This window comes from Calonectris borealis, chromosome 18 (assembly GCF_964195595.1).
Source record: "Calonectris borealis chromosome 18, bCalBor7.hap1.2, whole genome shotgun sequence".
NCBI lineage: Eukaryota > Metazoa > Chordata > Aves > Procellariiformes > Procellariidae > Calonectris > Calonectris borealis.
Genome location: NC_134329.1, coordinates 9,525,915 through 9,543,293, shown reverse-complemented (window position 1 = coordinate 9,543,293; position 17,379 = coordinate 9,525,915). Strand labels below are relative to the sequence as shown.

Sequence of the window (17,379 nt, the reverse complement as noted above, 5' to 3'; positions counted from 1 at the left end):
TTTATTAGTGGCCTCACCGAGACGCCGAGCTTCATGAAAGGAGCGGGAGCGGCAGTTCGCATGGCCTGTTTTGCAGCCAAGGTTGTTTTAGTCGGCAGCGACGGGGCTGGATCCGTCTGCGTGCACCCGCGGGGGCTGCTCCTTGCTCCCCGAGCCGGGGCCGGGCAGCCTTTGGTGTGCGGTCTGGTGCGAGGGGTTTGGTCAGGCTCCGTGGGGTGGCTCTGTGCTACGGACACGGGAGCTGGTGATGCTCATCCCAGGTGGGGCGAGAAGCACCACCAACACCCAGCTCAGGTTGGGAGAGCCAAGAGCAGTCTCTGACAGGATCCAACCTCCCCTCCATGTGCTGGGAGAGAGCTCCAGAGGGTAGTGGGTGCTCGAACCCTCTGAACTGCGTTTCGTCACCATTGCCAGGAGTTTCGGGGTCCCCGGCTCTGCCCGGCAGCGGTGACCTCCTCGTGCCGAGGAGCACGGCAGCAAGGCTCCGCCGCCGGCTGCTTGTGCGGGCCAGGATGAACTCGCAGAGCGCCCGGCGTGGCCGCGGTGGATGCGCTGGGGTGGAGGGATGGCTTGGAACGGGCTTCTCCTCCTGGGTGCGACCGGGGCTTGGCCCGCCTCGGCCTTGGTGGCGTAACAGGGCATGGCGGTGCAGGGAGGAGGGAGAGGTCCCTCAAGTTCAGGGGGAGCCACGGGTGTCCCTGGGGGACACGCTTGGCCACAGGCATCCCTCAGGGACGCGGCTTGGCCGCAGCACTCAGTCTCTGACTCATTTCCTTCTGCTCACTGCAGGGAGCATCACTGCCGGGAAGCCGGTGTCCCAGGACAGAAAGATCACCCCCACATCGAGAGAGCTCACCAACTCCAAGTCTCCGCATGCCCCCGTGGCCGACCACCACCACCCCATCTCCCCGTACGAGCACCTGCTCCGTGGCGTGAGCGGGGTCGACCTGTACCGAGGACACATCCCGCTGGCTTTCGACCCTGCCGCCATCCCGAGGGGAATCCAACTGGAAGCAGGTACCTTCGGCGGGGGCACGGTCTGTTTGGGATTGGTTTTTTCCTTCTTATGCTCCAAAAGCCTGAGGTCTCTTGGGGAAAGCCACTTCATGTCTGCATCCTTTTCTCTCCCAGCTGCTGCTTACTACCTGCCGAGGCATCTGGCTCCGAGCCCCACGTACCCCCACCTCTACCCCCCGTACCTCATCCGGGGCTACCCAGACACAGCCGCCATGGAGAACCGACAGACCATCATCAACGACTACATCACGTCCCAGCAGATGCACCACAACGCCGCAGCCACGGCCATGGCACAGCGGGCAGACATGCTGCGCGGCTTGTCACCCCGGGAGCCCTCCCTCACCCTCAACTATGCAGCAGGTCCTCCCGGCACGGCACCCTCCGGGGTTTTGGGGGCATTTTGGGAGGAGGAGGCTGGGTCAGGCCAGCACCGCCAGCTCCAGCGCTGGGGCCGAGGGCCAAGCCAGCAGCACGGTGTTACCCAGCAGTGTAGGAACTTGGCCAGCCAGCATGGAGGACAGTGGGGGGGAATTTGATGCTTTTTTTGCCATCTTTGGTTGTTTGAGGCTCCTTCTGTGCAGCTCTGGTTTTGGGTCATGGGAGCGCTTCGCAGCCTGGCCCTGCTGGCCTTTGGAGATTAAAATACACTCCCAGAAGGATATCTGGCTTCCTGCAAAAAGCCGAGCTTGCTGGGGAGTGCGCGGGGTGCGGTGCGGTGCTCCTGCCCCTCCGCAGGCAGAGCAGCGTTGCTCTCCGGCTGATGCTGCCTGCAGCCCCCTCGCTCAGCCGGGATGGATCCCAGCATTTTTCCTCCCCGTTATTTCCAGCAGCAGGACACACTGGATTTGCCCGCAGAAGGGTCCCCTCCCCTGACAGCCAGCGCCCGGGGGCCATGCACGTGCTGGCACCTCTTGTGCCATGCCGGAGCAGCGGGACGGGTTGACCCTCCCCAGCATCGCTCCCCACCCCAGCGCGGCCAAGCTGCAGCGGCTCGGTGTCATCCTGACAGTCCTCTCATTCTCTCTCCAGGCATCATCGACCTGTCCCAAGTGCCACACCTGCCCGTCCTCGTGCCCCCCACCCCCGGCACCTCCGCCACCACCATGGACCGCATCACCTACATCCCCGGGCCCCCCCAGACCTTCGGCAGCCGGCACAGCAGCTCCCCGCTCTCCCCAGGTAACGCTGCAGGTTGCTTTTCCCCACGGGAAAGTAATTGGGCAGGACGCGCTTAACCATGCCGCAGCATGATGGGGGGCAGATGGGGGGAGCCCAAATTCGTTCTCACTCAGGGACCAGCCCCCTGGCTCCCTCAGACCAGCTCCTCTCATCCTGCTTGTTGGGGGCTTCCTTGCTTTTCCCCCTTCTTTCCCAAAGTGGCAGCCGGCAAACAGCTTTTTGGAAGCTCGTACCCTGGAGACGGCGCCGGGACATTTATTGCATGGTTTGCCCAGGTTTTGTCACGCTGGTTGTCCCTGTCTGTGCGGCTCCAGGTGACCTTGGACGGAGCCGTTCCTTACCTGCTCTGCAGACACAGCAGTGTGAAGAGCAGGCAGTGTTCCCCGCGGGGAATCGCTCTGTCTGCAGCCCTTCCACTGCCTTTTTTATTGGGTTTCAGGAGGCCCCACGCACATGACCAAACAGTCGGGATCGTCGGTGTCCGAGCGGGAACGGGAGCGGGAACGGGAGAGGGAGCGTGAAAAATCCATCCTAGCATCCACCACGGTGGAGCATGCACCCATCTGGAGACCAGGTAGGCTGGGGAGGAGCCCGGCACCATAGCTTGGGGCCCATGCTGGGTGGAGGTGGGGCTGGGACTATAAAACAAAGAGCTAAAGAAGCCCTTCTTTGTATTTTCCCCAGGTACAGAGCAGTCCAGCAGCCGTTCGTCCTCACACTCTCACAGCCACCAGCACTCTCCCGTCTCGCCCCGCACCCACGAGACCATCCAGCAGCGCCCCAGCGTGCTCCACAACACAAGCATGAAGATCATCTCCTCGGAGACCCCCACCCCTTCCGTCCTGCGGTATGTCTCCCCGCCACGGTTCCTGCAGCTTGCCTGGACCCCGTGGTGGTTAATTAATGAGCATCGCATGGGGCACCTCTGAGATGGAGCGAGGGTTGGTTTTGCCTTCAGTCTCAGCAGGAGCAGGATTGGGGTGAGGAGCAGGAGCAGGGAAGTTGTGATGGGGAGAGGTGGATTTTGGTGCCCAGTTCATTTGCTTTTCCTCGTGGTCTTTACTGCTACCAGGAGAGAAAGCAGGAGCATCCCAGGGCTGTCTGTGCTCAAATCGCATAGGCAAGAGGGTATCACTCCTCTTGCTGAAGGTTGCCTGGTGCTGGAGTTATGAAGGTCTCTAGGACCTGTCCCGTGGGTTTTATTCTCCCCAGTTGATGCGTCCAGGCCACAGCCAAAACCCGGTGGCCAGTTACTGTGGTGGAGGCTCCATCTGAGCCCTCCTCACCTGCTCCAGCACGGGCCAACGCTACACTCAGGAGACCTCGGCCAGGCAGGGCTGAACGCCAGGGTTCTGGTAACAGCGCTCCCCTTTCTCCACGTGCTTCTCTCATCTTCGCCTTGTCTTCGTTTGCCTTCCAGATCCTCCTCCACCACTACCACGTCACCGATCCGCTCCGCCGCCTTCCCCTCGGCCTCCACCCTGCGCTCCTCCATCAGCGCGGCGGACGGCTACGCGGCCCTGATGGACCCGGCCGTCCTGCAGAAAGAGGCCTCGAGGGCGCGGGAAGCCAAGGCAGAACGACCCCAGACTGACAACAACGTCTTCACCTCAAAGCTGCCCAGTGGGGCCAACCTCGAACAGTCACCTTCACCCATTAAAGCCATGGAGTCGAGACCTTTACCCGCCTCCGGACCTGGTTCTTCTCATCACTATAGCAGAGGACAGGGGAAAAGCCAGCAGCACCATCACCCTCTGGACCAGCAGCACGCAGCCTCGGGCCCTGAGCAGCACAGTAGAGAAAAGAGTCAAAGTAAACCCTTTTCAATGCAGGAGCAGGAGCTCCGAGCACTCGGTAAGACCACCACGGCAGCAGCCAACTTGATAGAGGTGATTATCACGCGCCAAATGTCGTGCGATACGGGGCAGCGAGCAAAAGGCTCGCTAAGTAACGACTCCGCTAGCGATGGTAAGAAGTTGGAGGGGAGAGGCGAGAGAGCTGTGGACTGAAACCCATTTTATTTCATTATTTCTTATTTTTAGTTGCACGTTTTGGCTGTTGGCTTCATCGGCTCCCCCAGTGTGCTTGTCCTTCTGCTTCCCGGTTGTTGTGTTACTCCAGACTTTTTTATTTGTGTGTGTTTTAGGGATCTTCCCTTCTCCCAGCCTCTTTTTATTTTTTCCTGTTGCCAAGTCCTGTTTTGCAAATGTTGTTCAGTTCCTGGTATTGCTTTTTACAGACAATAGCAATTTGCTAATTCTGATTTCCCCATCGTTAGAAATTCCCAGGCAGTCTGTAAGGAACAGTTGTGGGTAATAAATCAAACGAGCGGAGCGGAGAACTGAGAGTATGAGCGGGACAGGGCTGCTGGCCGTCAGACACGCACCTCGCCGCTCACGGTTGTGCCGTTGAGCGTGCAGGATCTCAGAGGGCTTTGCGGGCTGCTGCATGGTGCAGCTCAGATGGGGTCCCCTCGCTTGGGGTGACCTTGCTCAGGGTCCTGGTGGTGGGTGCTGCAGCAACGCGGGCAGGGCTGTCCAGGGATCACTCAGCCCAGCCGTGCTCAGCAGCCCCTTCCAGAGCAGACCACAGGAACCACCTACCAGCAGTCATAGAATCATAGAATCATACAGGTTGGAAAAGACCTCTAAGGTCGTCGAGTCCAACCATCAACCCAACACCACCATGCCCACTACACCATGTCCCTAAGCGCCTCATCTACACATCTTTTAAATACTTCCAGGGATGGGGACTCAACCATAGGATATAGGACATGTTGTGTAGGACATAAAAGCGCTGGGATAAGTCTCTCCAGAAGCAAGTGCAGGGAGGGGGCTAGATTCAAGGTCTAGGTCATTCTTGGTGGGACCAATCTTCACCCAGAGCGTTCATCCAGGCTCCCACCAGCATACAGAAGCATTAGGCAGCCCACGGGGATTTGATGAGACCCCTTCTTCAGGTTGAAGCATCTGCCTTGGCCATGGGCACTGGGGGTTGCTACCCAGCTCCCCTTCCTGTAACCCAAGGGAGAAAAGGACACGGCAGCATGGCCAGGGGAGGAGAACTGCTCTTGCCGGCACATCCCGACCCACCCATCCCACCGCTTGGTCATGTCTGGTCCCGGCCCCTTCTAGCAGTGTGCTCCAGGGCCAAGGATGTGCCTCTGGCCGCGGTGCGCTGCCTGGCTGAGCTTTTCCTCCACCTTTTGCGCTGGCACCGGTGTTTTTTCCAGCTGAGCGTTGTTGCGCTGCAGAGGAGAGGGGCAGCTTTTCTATGGCCATGAGCTTACAGAAAGGAGCTGGTGTTCCCCAGGACTTAACCGTTGGTTAGGGATCTTCCCAGAGCAGGACACGTCATCTCGGGTGGATCTGAAGCGTGGTCCCTTCCGTGCTGGCATGCATGAGGTGATGGGGGATGCTGCATCCCTGGCCCCGGCGCAGGGAGGTTCTCCATGGGGGTCCTTCCCTGCCCGTGCCCCGGGTACGTGCAAGGTCAGTGTGGCTGTGCCGGGGCAGCGGGGACCCTCCGGCCGTGGGTCGCCTGCCAGATTTGCAGTGGGCGGTTTCTAGGAATTGAGCGTTAGGAGGGTAAAGGTCTGCGGAGGCAAAAGTCATGAGTGTTACCAAACGTGCTTAGCTGGCGCGAAGCAGCGTGTGCCTCCCTCCAGGACTCCTCTGTCCCCCGCCCCTGGTCTGTGGAAGGATAACCCGTCCGTGCCTCAGTTTCCCTTCTCTGTTGAAGGATAATGGTGGTTTCCTCATTGCAGCTCTGCTTGCTTTGATGCAGCTTGAGTCCGTGCAAAGGGCTTAAAAGGCAGAGAACGGTCAAGAACCCTTTTTGCCCCTGCGGTGTGTGAGTCTGCCGTCTCTGGAGCAGGATCTGGAGTCTGCAGGGCCTCACGCCCCATTGTCAAGTCCCTGCTCTTGGCCATGCTGGGCTTGGGGCTTTTTTTTGTAAAGCACTTGCGACCTCCCGTGCCGCCACCTCCACTCGTGCAGAGCGTTGCTTTCCCTCCTGGCGTAGCGGGGTTTTTAGTTTTCTGTTTCACTAGGTGGGAGAAAGAGGGGGAACAAGTTGTGAACCCGCAGGGGTTGAATTTGGTTCCTGACTCTCGTGCTGTCACCACGAGCTGCCGAGTGTCCAGCTCTGCAGGAATGAGACATTGCCTCTTAACTGCAGCCATCAACTCAACTGGACGTCAGAGGTGGCTCCGGGGGTCTCTGCCATGTGACCTGCCAGGGCACCCCTCTTTTTCCCCCTCTTTGCTGAACGTGTGACTCTGCCCGCCAGCGATGGTTGCCACAGCACTGGGGAAAAGCCAAGCGAGCTCCTGGCGTTAACTCCCTTCTCCTGTTTCCCCAGGCTTTCACGGAGGCTACAGCCCTGAGCGGATGGAAGCAGTGAGTCCCGTGAGCTCGCCCAGTCTGTCCCATGAGAAGGGGGCCAAGCTGCTACAGGATGCGGAGAAGGGGCACGGGGAGCATGACCTGAGGCAGAAACAGCAAGGTGAGGGCAGGGGCTGGCAGTGCCAGCCGGCGCAAGAGAGCCCGAGCTGGCATGGGGGGGGCTTCATCACCCAGCTCTTGCTCGCCCTGCCCCAGTGCTGCGCTGGGATGGCGTTCGAGGAAGGGGATGCAGACGACATCTCCCGCCTGCTCTCTTCTTTGTGCCTCCCCCAGGCTCGCTGAAGGCCTCGGCTCCCGAAGCAGCCCACCTGCAGCACCTCCGGCAGCCCGACGGCCCCCAGCCCCAGTGCCAGCCCCTGCAGTCCAGCCAGAGCATCAAGGGCATGAACCAACGGGTGGTCACGCTGGCCCAGCACATCAGCGTAATTAAGCTCGTTCTCGCCTTCCCGCTGGGGCTCCGGGGAGGAGGGAAGAGCTGATACGACATGTGTCTGATGGGGAAGGGCGGGGAGTGATGCTAGAGACCTCAGCACCCCTGGTTGGGGGCTGGGGAGAGCAGGGTGCATCAGGCATGTTCAGCTCCGTGTTTGCGTCCCCAACAAGCCCATCACGAGAGCTGCAGCAGGCAGGAGGCAGACGTTACGTCCCCGCAGGGACAAACCAACCTAATTCCCTCCTGCTTGCCCTGTCTTAGTTGAGCCTGGCAAAGCAAGAGGTAGAAACCATCTCTATTTCTGACTCGGAGGTTTCTTCTTCTAGGAGGTCATCACGCAGGACTACACACGCCATCACCCGCAGCAGCTCAACTCCCACATCCAGACCCCGGTGTACTCCTTCCCTGGGGCCGCGTGCCCCGTGCTGGACCTGCGCCGCACCCCCAGCGAGGCGTATCTGCAGCAGCAGGAGCATGCGGCGGCCTCCAGGATCTCCCCGCAGAATGAAGGCGGCAAAAGGTGAGGTCAGAGAGTCCAACCAAAGCTGGCGCAGATGGGTTTCTGCCCACCCGCTGTGCCAGTCTGAGCTCAGACAGACCAGGGCTACCCAGGTGGGTGCCCTTGGCTACCTGGTGCCCCGGTAAGGCACTGCATAGGGCAGGCTGGCATTTGGTGTTACTGAATTTATGTCCCCAGCTCAGGGCTCAGATGGATGGGCTTGGTTACACGGCCCAGAGTATAAAATTGCCGTCTGATCTGGGCGTGTTTCCCCTGTGGTGGTGCCTCTCTTGCCATTCCTGTTGTTCTAGAGATGCTCTCCCGACCCGCTTAGAGTCCGTGCGTGATCTCCTTCCCGATCTGGCCGGTGTCACAGAATCGTTTAGGTGGGAAGGGACCTCTCCAGATCATCCAGCCCAACGCCCTGCTCAAGCAGGTCAGCTGGAGCAGGTTGTCCCGGGCCATGGCCAGTTGGGTTTGCAGTATCTCCATTGATGGAGACTTCCAACACCTCTCTGGGCAACCTGTACCAGCGTTTGAGCACCCTCACAGTAAAAAAAGTGTTTTCTTGTGTTGGAATGGAATTTCATGTGTTTTGGTTTGTGCCCGTTGCCTCTTGTCCTGTCACTGTCCTCGGTCCCTGGCAGATCCCGGTGCAGTGACCTTTCAGACTACAGATGGTTCCAAAAAACCCAAAGCAACATGTTTTCCATTGGTTCAAAGTTAATTTTATCTTCATCACTGTCAGTGAATCAGAAGCTTGTTAGACACGTGTGCCGTGTCAGCTGCAACTATCCAGGTCAGGCACCGCCTCTATTTCTTTTAAAGTCACTTTCAAGTCCTTGTGCTGATACCGGCACAAGGCAGGTCTGATGGCTATTGTATGGAATTAAAAAATGGGAAGTGTGGGAATGGCATCCATCCTCCCTCCCAAACACCGACAGAGACCCAGACGCATCCCGGAAAGAGTGGTGTCTCCAAACCGGTGGTTCCTTGTCAGTAAATGTGATTATTACTCCCAGCTCTGCCTGGTCCTAGAATTGGCTTTGTAACATTAGGGGAGAGAGCCCAGCCCTGGCCACCCAGCGATGAAAAAAAAAAAAAAGTGGTGAAAAAAAAGAAACCGCAGAAAGAACAAAGACGTAAATTCCCAGAACTTGCCGTGAGGAATTCCTCGTGGACTTGAGCCTGGCCGTCTCCCAGGCGCTGGCCACAGGCAGGCATCGGGGGGCTGCGAGGTCCTCTCCGGGCTGCCCCAGCGCCGGACTCATCGCCCACAACCAGCGAGCCCCGGCACGGCCCCGGACAAGGTGGATGGGAGGTGGCGGGTGCTGCCCTCCCCTGTGTCTGCAAATATGATGGAGAATCAAAAAGTCCCCAAAGGGTTAACGTTCCAGCCCTCCGCAGGGATTGCGTCCCTGCCAGCGAGGGACACTCGGGCTGAGCCAGCAAGTCCCAGGACTGGTCCTGCCGTGGGCAACTGTATTTGGGGCGGCTGCCGGCTGGCCCGCTGCCTGGAAATCTGGGCCACGTCTCGGCTCAGTCCTGCTCCGCACGCCTGCGGTGCAGAAAAATGCCCAAGCTGTGCTCTTCCTCCAGCTTGCATTAAAAGGCGCCGTAAGCCCACAGGGGTGTGGAAGGTTTGGCTTTTTCTCCCTGCTGTAGGAAAGCTATTTTAGTCCTTCCCCCCCCAACCCCGAACTGCTGTGCAGAGACAGAGGATGTTGCAATAAACCGATTGCATCTCCCCATCGCTCTCCGCAGGTCCCCAGAGCAGAGCAAAGCCTTGGCCGGGAGCGGGTCGGACAACTGTATCGAGCCGGTCTCTCCACCAGACGGCGTGGGAGAATCGGAGCACACCAAGAGCGCCACGTACCCGATCCTGTACCGCGAGGGCGAGCAGATAGACCAGAGGTAATGCCGAGGGAGGGGACGGTGGAGACAGCGTGGGGACGTTCCCCCCGTCCCCACACTCGCCCTGGCCCAGGCTGCTGTTCTTGCAGCCAAAAGCAATGTCACCTCCCGGGTTGCTGTCTGTCTGGGGGGGCTTTTCAACACCATGTGGTACCTTTACGGTTGGGATAGGGAGAAAAGTTGGAGATCCCAAATATCTCAGGAGCCCCCAGGCTGATTTTGAGGACTTAAGCTAAGGGAGGAGTCTCTCTAGGTAGGACTTTGTGAACTGGACGTTGCAGAGGTTTCCAATGGTCTTCTGCTTCGCAGGATGGGGTCCAAGTCCCCAGGAAACAACACTCAGCCTCCAGCTTTCTTCAGCAAGCTGACTGAGAGCAACTCTGCCATGGTGAAGTCCAAGAAACAGGAGATCATCAAGAAGCTCAGCACGACCAACAAAAATGAAACGGAGTACAGTAAGGACATGTGGGGAGGTGAATGCGGGGCACCGGCGGGGGAAAAGCCTTGAGGACACATGAAGCAAAGGAGATTTGGGAATGGGTGCTGCTGTGTTAAGGGCTGGGAGCTGCCAGCCAGCGCTCTCTGCATTGTGCCGTGGTTTGTTGGGAAGTGCGAGGTCCAAGTCCTTCCTGGGATGGGCTGTGCTGGTGCCGGCAGCGGCTGTGTGCATCTGGGGAGGCGATGGGAGGCTTCCCAGCCCCACGTCTCCTTGCTCTGGGGCTGTCAATCCCACCCGCACCAGTTAACCTCAATAGGAAGGAAATAATGAGCTGAGCATGGAGAAGACTTAAGAGCAATTGATATTTTAATGAATGGCCAGCCAGGCTGAATCCTTCCTCCTTGAGACGCATCTCCCCCCAGTGTTACTTTAAGCCCTACATCAATATTGGTATAGCTCTGTAAAACTAACCAGGCTGGCTTATATTAGAAATTCAGCCCGTTCATTCATTAACCGCTAATAGAGTAGATAGGATCATAATTTAATTTAGCCCAGCATTATACAGTCAATATTAATTCAATTTGAATCCATCTTACAACAGCTGCATCGGATAAGAGGGACCGAGCTGTCTCGTCTCCTGGATGATGTTACCATGAGCCAAGAGTATTGTTATGCCCCTTTGGGGACATGTGGCCGAGCCCTGTGACCTTCCACACTTTCCCTTATCAAGGGAAAATATATAGAAAGAGGAAACACCTCTTATTTGATGAGAATTTCTGTTATTCTAAGGAAAGTGATATCCAAGTCAAACAGCTCAGCTAAGAGGAAAAATATTGATTTAACATTTCTTCTCCTTCTCACCCTCCCACTGCCCAGACCCGCTCCCTGGATATGAGGATTTGAGCCTTTGGAAATCCCGTAGGCAGGAGAGAGGGTTTAACTTTGCGGAGCTTGTAATGCGAAGGGCTGGAGGGAGGGAGGTCACAAAGACATCGCCCTGGCTCTCTGGGCTCTGCTCTCCTTCCCTTTCCCAGCTGCGAGACGTGCCCACCGCGGTTCTCCCAAAGGCAGTTATTCCTGGTCCCAGCCAGCACCCCGTTCCCTGGTCCCAGCCAGCCTGGGGGAGGTGGGCTACCGTCAGCCTGGGTGCTGGGACGGGGACACCAGGATCTTGTGGCTGGCATGGCAGGTCCCTCCCTACCGCCAGCCTGCACACGCTGCCCTCCGTACTGAAGAGCTTCTTTGTTTTTCTCCAGATGTTGGGCAGCCTGGAACAGAGATTTTCAATATGCCGGCGATTACCGGAGCAGGTAACTCTCCCCTATACCTGTACCATACCTCATTCCCTACAGGGCTCACAGCCGTGGAGAGCAGGACACTCGGTAGATTTAAGCATCTCTTGTTTTCCTTTTGCCGTAAGACCGAGCGTAACAATTGCTGGGAGGCTGAAGCCTCGGGACACACCGTAACTCCCTGCTGTTGAGTTGGAGACAGTGCAGTGTAATTCCTCGGCCAGCCTGGCAGAATTTGAGGAGAGGTTAAAAGCCAAGCAAGGGCTGGCCATCTGATACCAACAGAGGGTTAAACTATATAGCAAGGTGAACCTCACGCCCGGGAGAGAGCACCCTGCTCTTGGTGGCACCTTGCGGTCACCCACGGGTGGGTAGGAGGGCAGCGGCGAAAGGGAACGCGAGGGTGGGGAACAGGCTCTGTGCCACCGCGGGCTGGGCAGGCTGCAGGAGCCGGTTGCGAAAGCAAACTGGGGTGAGAGCAGTGCCCCGTAGCCGTGAACGGTGAGTGTCGGGCAAACCGGCGATGGCTGAGGACCGAGAGGAGGTGTTATCCAGGAGATGGAGGGGTGCTCGGGCACAGGGGTGCCGGCAGCGTGCTCAGTCCTCCAGGTTGAGCATGGGTTGACTGGTTTCTCAGGAGCTGGGAGGAAAGGTTCAGCTGGTGGCCGGGTCCGGCCACGGCGGTCCAGAAGGGCTTTGTGGGCAGGACCGCTTGGAGCTCTGCCGCTGTGCAGAGGGCAGCTCCGGCGGGTGGGGGGTTTCAGGCTGATTGCCCGGTTCTGGAGGAGCGGTTTTGGTGGTGGTATCGGAGCGTTGCTGCAGGCAGCCGTGGTGGGCTTTAGCGAGTCCCTGGCGCTAACCAGCATTAACCGGCCTGCCTAACTGGGGGTTCGCTGGCTAACACCTGGGACTGTACCCCAGCCCCCTGCTCTCAGGCAGAAAGGGTGCTGGGAAGAGCTCAGGGTGGTCCCCCAGGCACCCATGGAGATGTATTTGCCATCCTGAGCCTGAGGACCCCCACGCAGGAGCTGAAATGGCAGTTCAGGAGCTTCCCCAGGGGCACTGCACCCTCCCCAGCTCTGCTGCGCCTGCGGCTTTCAGCCCAGATGGGAAAGGAGGAGAGGGAGCAGCTTAAGGAAGGGATTTTGGCAAAGAGGGGCAGAAAGTGGCCCCGGGGAGTCGGGCGGCCGACATGGGCTTCCCCGGCGCAGGACAGAGACAGCCCGAGGGAGAAGGACGGCGTGAAGGCTGTTGAGCTGTTGCTGCCTGCTGCAGTAATGTCCGGGTGGGCACGCACATGAATGCAATGAATCCCCATTGAGCAGTATTAATTAATACTTAATTGATTAGATATTGATGCTCTCCTACAGCAAGAATGCCTTCAGGTTGTTAGTTTTAAGTAGGAGGAACGGCAGCTTTCCCACAACCGAGGGAAGGAGGTGCTGTGGGCAAGGACTTCATGCGATAGGAGCGACAGCCGTCAGCGGTGTAAGACCGCTCGCCGGTGCGGACGTGTTTGGGAGAAGGAGCCGGCTCACGTCGGCAGCTGGGATGAGAGGGTGCAGCCAGCCGGGACCCAAGGGTCCGCAGCAGAAAAAATTTGGAGGGGGGGAGGCCCAAACTCCTGCGCCTCCCCTGGTTAAAGCTGCTCCTGCTGTGCTGGAGGGAGGCGTAAAGGCGTAGGGAGCTGGGGGCCAGGGTCTGGCTGGAGGGGACCGGGAGAGACCCTGCCCGTTTCCAGGAAGACAAGCGAATCCGGGATCCGTCCCTTTCCAAGCGGAGGGGCAGCGATCCCAGCGCGAACACTCCTGGGATGGGGTGAGCTGTGGGGGTGGCTGCAGTTTTTGTGTCTGTATTTTGCCCTTGCTTGTTCCCTGTAACCGCCGCGTTGGGAATGACGGTGGCGTGGCTGAGCCTAGTGCCCTCTGGTCCCTGTGCGGTGCTGCACCATAACTGCATGGCTTCAGACTCACAACCACGCGGACACACCACTTCGCCTCTGCATCTTGTCCAGCAGCCGTGGCTCAGCCCGGGAGGGGGCCCTGGTCCGCAGCCGGCACCCGGCCCAGGGGGAGGAAGGGAGCGGGCTGGGACGATGGGCAGGGGGCTTGCGAAGAGCACGAGGGGGGACGAAAGGGCTCTCCCCAGCGTAGCCCGGCCCCACGCAGGCTGTGTGCCCTCGTCCGGGGGCTGCTGCGTTTGCCACCTCTCATGCCAGGGCCAAATCCGGGCACCTCTTCCCAATCAAGTGTTTTTGTGGGGTGCCCCCTCTTCCTTCCCTGACTTTTCCTCCGTGGGAAACTGCCCCGGCCTCCAAATTCCTGACACACCGACTTTTGATCTGTGTGTGCATCCGTATGGACCCCGCATCCAGGTGCCCCCGTGCCGAGCCTGGCGCAGCCCCCCCTTCTTGCAGTCGCTCCCCAAGGCTCAGCGAAGACCCCTTCCCCCCCATCCTCCAAGCCCTTGGCCCCAGGGAACCCTGCCTGCCTGCAGCGCTCCAGAAACCCAGATCCCAGAGTAAGTCCCATCCCATCCCATCCCACCGCCAGCCCCTGCCAAGCCCTGGGGCGGGATGGAGCGGGGAGGAGGAGGAGGACGGGTGCATCGCAGCGCTTTCAAGAACAAGATGACAAAGTTTGTTGCTTTGCGAGAATGTGCTGACTGTTTGTTTCTTCCCTTCTCCCTTGTCTCCTTTCTCCCCTTTCCCGTCCCCCCCATCTTTCTTCTCATTTGGCTCCCCCCCATCTCCCGTCCCCTCTCTCCTCCCCCTCCCGTTATCTCCCAGGGCTAATCAGTTGTAGGAGCCAGTCGGTCCAAGAGAATTCCAGTACCAACATGGGGTTGGAGGCAATAATTAGGAAAGCCCTAATGGGTAAATATGACGAGCAGTGGGAAGAGCGCTCACCTCTCAGTGCCAATGCTTTTAACTCTCTGAATGCCAGTGCAAGCCTGCCCGCTGCTATGCCCATAACTCCTGCTGATGGACGAAACGAGGACGTGCGCTCCTTGCCAGGTCTGCAGCCCTCTCCACCTTCGCTCTCTCTGTGTTAATAATTCTCAGCCTTTATATTTCCCCTTTTGTGGGTGGATTTATTGCCCCCCCCACCATTTTTGTTCATTTTGGTTTTCTTTTCTCCCCTCCCTCCCCCAGCTTCGAGCTTTGTGAATCTGCTGATTAATCCTGGTCTTGTTTGATGTTAATTTAATAGTCTCGGAAGGTGCTGTTGCTTTCTCTAAACCACTGACTGTGCTCCTTTCCCCGTTTGTTGGTTTTTAATATCTCCTTTTCCTTTTTTTTTTTTTTTTTTTTTTAAACACAATGGAAAGGTTTATGGGGGAGAAAAAACCCACATCCAAAAGATCGAAGCCATAAACTTAAATAGCCACCCCAAACTGTCCGTAAACCCCCCAGGCAGGATCGCTGCTCCCTACATAGGGGAAGGGGCTGAGAAGGGCTGGTGTGGGGGCACAGGGTGGCATTTCCCTCCCCAGCCTGGGCTCGGGGGGGCCTGGAGCAAGAAAAGAGATCTTAAGGGATCTAAAAGTGACAGCTGGGGGATGGCTTCAGAGAGCAGGGCTGGGGGTGAGCTGCCCCATGGGCCCCGGCGGGGCTTGCAGAGCCGGCTGGGCACCGCGGCGTGGTCTGCCCGGCTTCGGGGGAGGCTTGAGCAGAGCCGGGGGGTTGTTCTGCAGATCCCCAGTTAAGGAAGAGGGGAAGGGGGACCAGGGATGGATGGGGGAGAGCGTTTGTCCCCCGCACGCCTGCAAAGGGCAGATTGCCTCTTGCAAGCGCCCTGCTCAGAGCGCGGCATCCAGTGCCGGGGGTCCCCCTTGGCAGTCTGGGTGCGGGGGTCCCCCTTGGCAATCTGGGTGCGGGGGTCCCCCTTGGCAATCTGGGCGCGGAGCCCCCGCAGCTGAGGAGCAGGGTCCTGGGGGCACACATGCGCCTTTCCTCCGGGTCAGCTCGGACCAGGCGCTCTTCAGCTTGTTGCAGAAAAGCTTTTCTGGCTCCTGCATGAAACCAGCAGCTTCTTCCAGCCACGCTTCCCCACGCCCGGCGCAGGCTGCCCGGGCAGGCAGGGTGGGATGCAGAGCCCGTCCATCCCTCCCCCTTTGGGAGCTCCCCCCCGGTTTAGGCGGGCTAACCTACCTGGCAGAGGCCCTTTTGACTTTAAACCTTTTAAAAACTGACTAAACATTACCAAGGATTTTGCTGTAAAAACTTCTTAAAGACCCTCCTGGCCACATAGACCACGGGAACAGGGAACGCGCTCGGGGCTCCAGCACCCACGTAGCTCCCGGGGGTCCCTGCCAACCGGCTGCCCAGCGGCACACGGAGCTCCCGTCCCCTGAGCCGGGTTCGTGGGCTGAGCCGTGAGCCGGCCCGGGAGCGGACCCCACAGAGAAACAGCCCGGCCAAAGCCGCACGGCTGCTCCTGCCCCAGATCCGCTCCACGGGACGGTTCGCAGCACCAACCCACAACGCGGAGAGCGGCGCAGGAGGGGACAGAAACCCCCTCCAGCCGCTGCCGCCCCCCGCCCGCCCCGCTGCAGAGACCTCGCCCCGTCGCCCTTCCCCGCCATGGTGCCAGCGGCCCCGGGGTGAGCTTTTCTCCTGCCCCGAGCCGTTTTTGCAAGCTCTTAGAAGACACGCGGTGCTGGGGAAGCGCTGGGAACCTGCACCCCCTCCCCGACCCCCCGAACCCCATCACGACGAGCTGGGTGACGAGCGGGCGCTTCTCTTTGCAGGAGGAGGGGGGAAGCCAAAGATCGCTGCCAGACCCAACAGCCGCAAGGCCAAGTCCCCGGCGCCGGGTCTGTCCTCGGGCGAGCGGCCACCCTCCGTCTCCTCGGTGCACTCGGAGGGGGACTGCAACCGGAGGACGCCCCTCACCAACCGCGTCTGGGAGGACAGGCCGTCGTCCGCAGGTAGGGCTTGGGGGGGACGTGTCCCCGAAGCGGCCGTGCCGCCCTCTCAGGGGGTTTGCAGGGGGGCGGGCAGCCGTCCCCCCTCCCGGCGTTGACTCTCTGCTTCCTCCTCCCCGCGCAGGTTCGACGCCGTTCCCCTACAACCCGCTCACCATGCGGCTCCCCAGCGGGGTGGTGACGGCGGCCCCCGCCGCCCCCCTGCCGCAGGGGACCCCCGGCAGCCAGCACCACGCCTGGGACGAGGAGCCCAAGCCCCTGCTCTGCTCCCAGTACGAAACCCTTTCGGACAGTGAATGAAGTGAGCCAGGGGCAGGGAGACGGCGACCAAACCCAGGGCGCGGGGAGCGAGCGGGACGCCCGGGGCGAGCGCCCACCGCCCCGGCCCCGCCGGCTCTCACGAGCGAAGACGCAGGAGCAGAGCTATTTTATTTTTTCCTTTTCCTTTTTTTTTTTTTTCTCCCTTCCCCTCCCAACCAGCCAATTTGGGGGGATGGTGTTTGGTTTTTTTTTTGTTTGTTTGTTTTGTTTTTTTTTTCTTTCTCAACATCTGGAAATTTCTGCATCCTCTTCGGTCTGGGGAAAAAAAAAAAAAAAAAGAAAAAAAGCCTTAACGAGACAAAACCCAAGGAACCCATCTTCGATCTTGGCAGCCTTGCCAGGCGGTGACCCCCGCGCTCGAGAGGGACTGTGAGCGGCCGCGCGCCCGAAGCGCCCACGTCCCCGGGCTGCGCGCGCTCGGACGCTCTGCCGGCGCGCTCCCGCGGAGTCGATGAGGGGCTGTGGGATGCTCCCGCGCATCCCGGCCGTGGGGCTGTGCCGCAGAAACGCAAAACCTTGAGCGGGTGAAAGAAAAAAAAAAATATATATATGTTTAAGAAGTGAAATAGGATGGAACGCCCCGGTTGGGCTCCCCCCAGCTGGCAGCCCGTCGTACCCACGGCACAAGACGTGTCAGCCCGGAGCAGTCTCAACACGCTTCGAACGTGGCTGGGATGAGCGGGCAGGGGAGGGAGTGAAGAGCTATTTCTTAAAAAAGAAAAAAGAAAAAAAAAAAAAAAACCACACAAAAAATCCTGGTCCCTTTGGTGGAAGCGATCCCGGGCTTAAATCGGAGCGGGCAGGGATGTCCCCGGGCTGGCTCGCGCGCTGCCCACAGAGGGGCTCGGTTGCTTTAAGTGCATTGTTTTCTGAATGGTGAGAAAAGGCAATTGTAAATTGTATTGGTCTACAGGGTATATTTTTGATACCTTCAGTGAATTATGTCAATA

General features: G+C 59.0%; 1 protein-coding gene across 1 annotated transcript in view; it reads left to right on the top strand.

Annotated features, from left to right (window-relative positions):
• Positions 1 to 16,518, top strand: part of NCOR2 (nuclear receptor corepressor 2) — a 255,241-nt gene extending 238,723 nt beyond the window's left edge. The window contains exons 33-47 of the mRNA XM_075167842.1: positions 790 to 1,017; positions 1,132 to 1,377; positions 2,047 to 2,196; positions 2,636 to 2,770; positions 2,881 to 3,043; positions 3,617 to 4,050; positions 6,559 to 6,702; positions 6,876 to 7,024; positions 7,362 to 7,555; positions 9,299 to 9,448; positions 9,758 to 9,903; positions 11,144 to 11,197; positions 13,968 to 14,195; positions 15,932 to 16,111; positions 16,233 to 16,518. Of these exons, the coding sequence (XP_075023943.1) occupies positions 790 to 1,017; positions 1,132 to 1,377; positions 2,047 to 2,196; positions 2,636 to 2,770; positions 2,881 to 3,043; positions 3,617 to 4,050; positions 6,559 to 6,702; positions 6,876 to 7,024; positions 7,362 to 7,555; positions 9,299 to 9,448; positions 9,758 to 9,903; positions 11,144 to 11,197; positions 13,968 to 14,195; positions 15,932 to 16,111; positions 16,233 to 16,408 (2,777 nt within the window). The 3' untranslated portion in view covers positions 16,409 to 16,518. The remainder of the gene's footprint in view (positions 1 to 789; positions 1,018 to 1,131; positions 1,378 to 2,046; positions 2,197 to 2,635; positions 2,771 to 2,880; positions 3,044 to 3,616; positions 4,051 to 6,558; positions 6,703 to 6,875; positions 7,025 to 7,361; positions 7,556 to 9,298; positions 9,449 to 9,757; positions 9,904 to 11,143; positions 11,198 to 13,967; positions 14,196 to 15,931; positions 16,112 to 16,232) is intronic.
• The last annotated feature ends 861 nt before the right edge of the window (positions 16,519 to 17,379 follow it).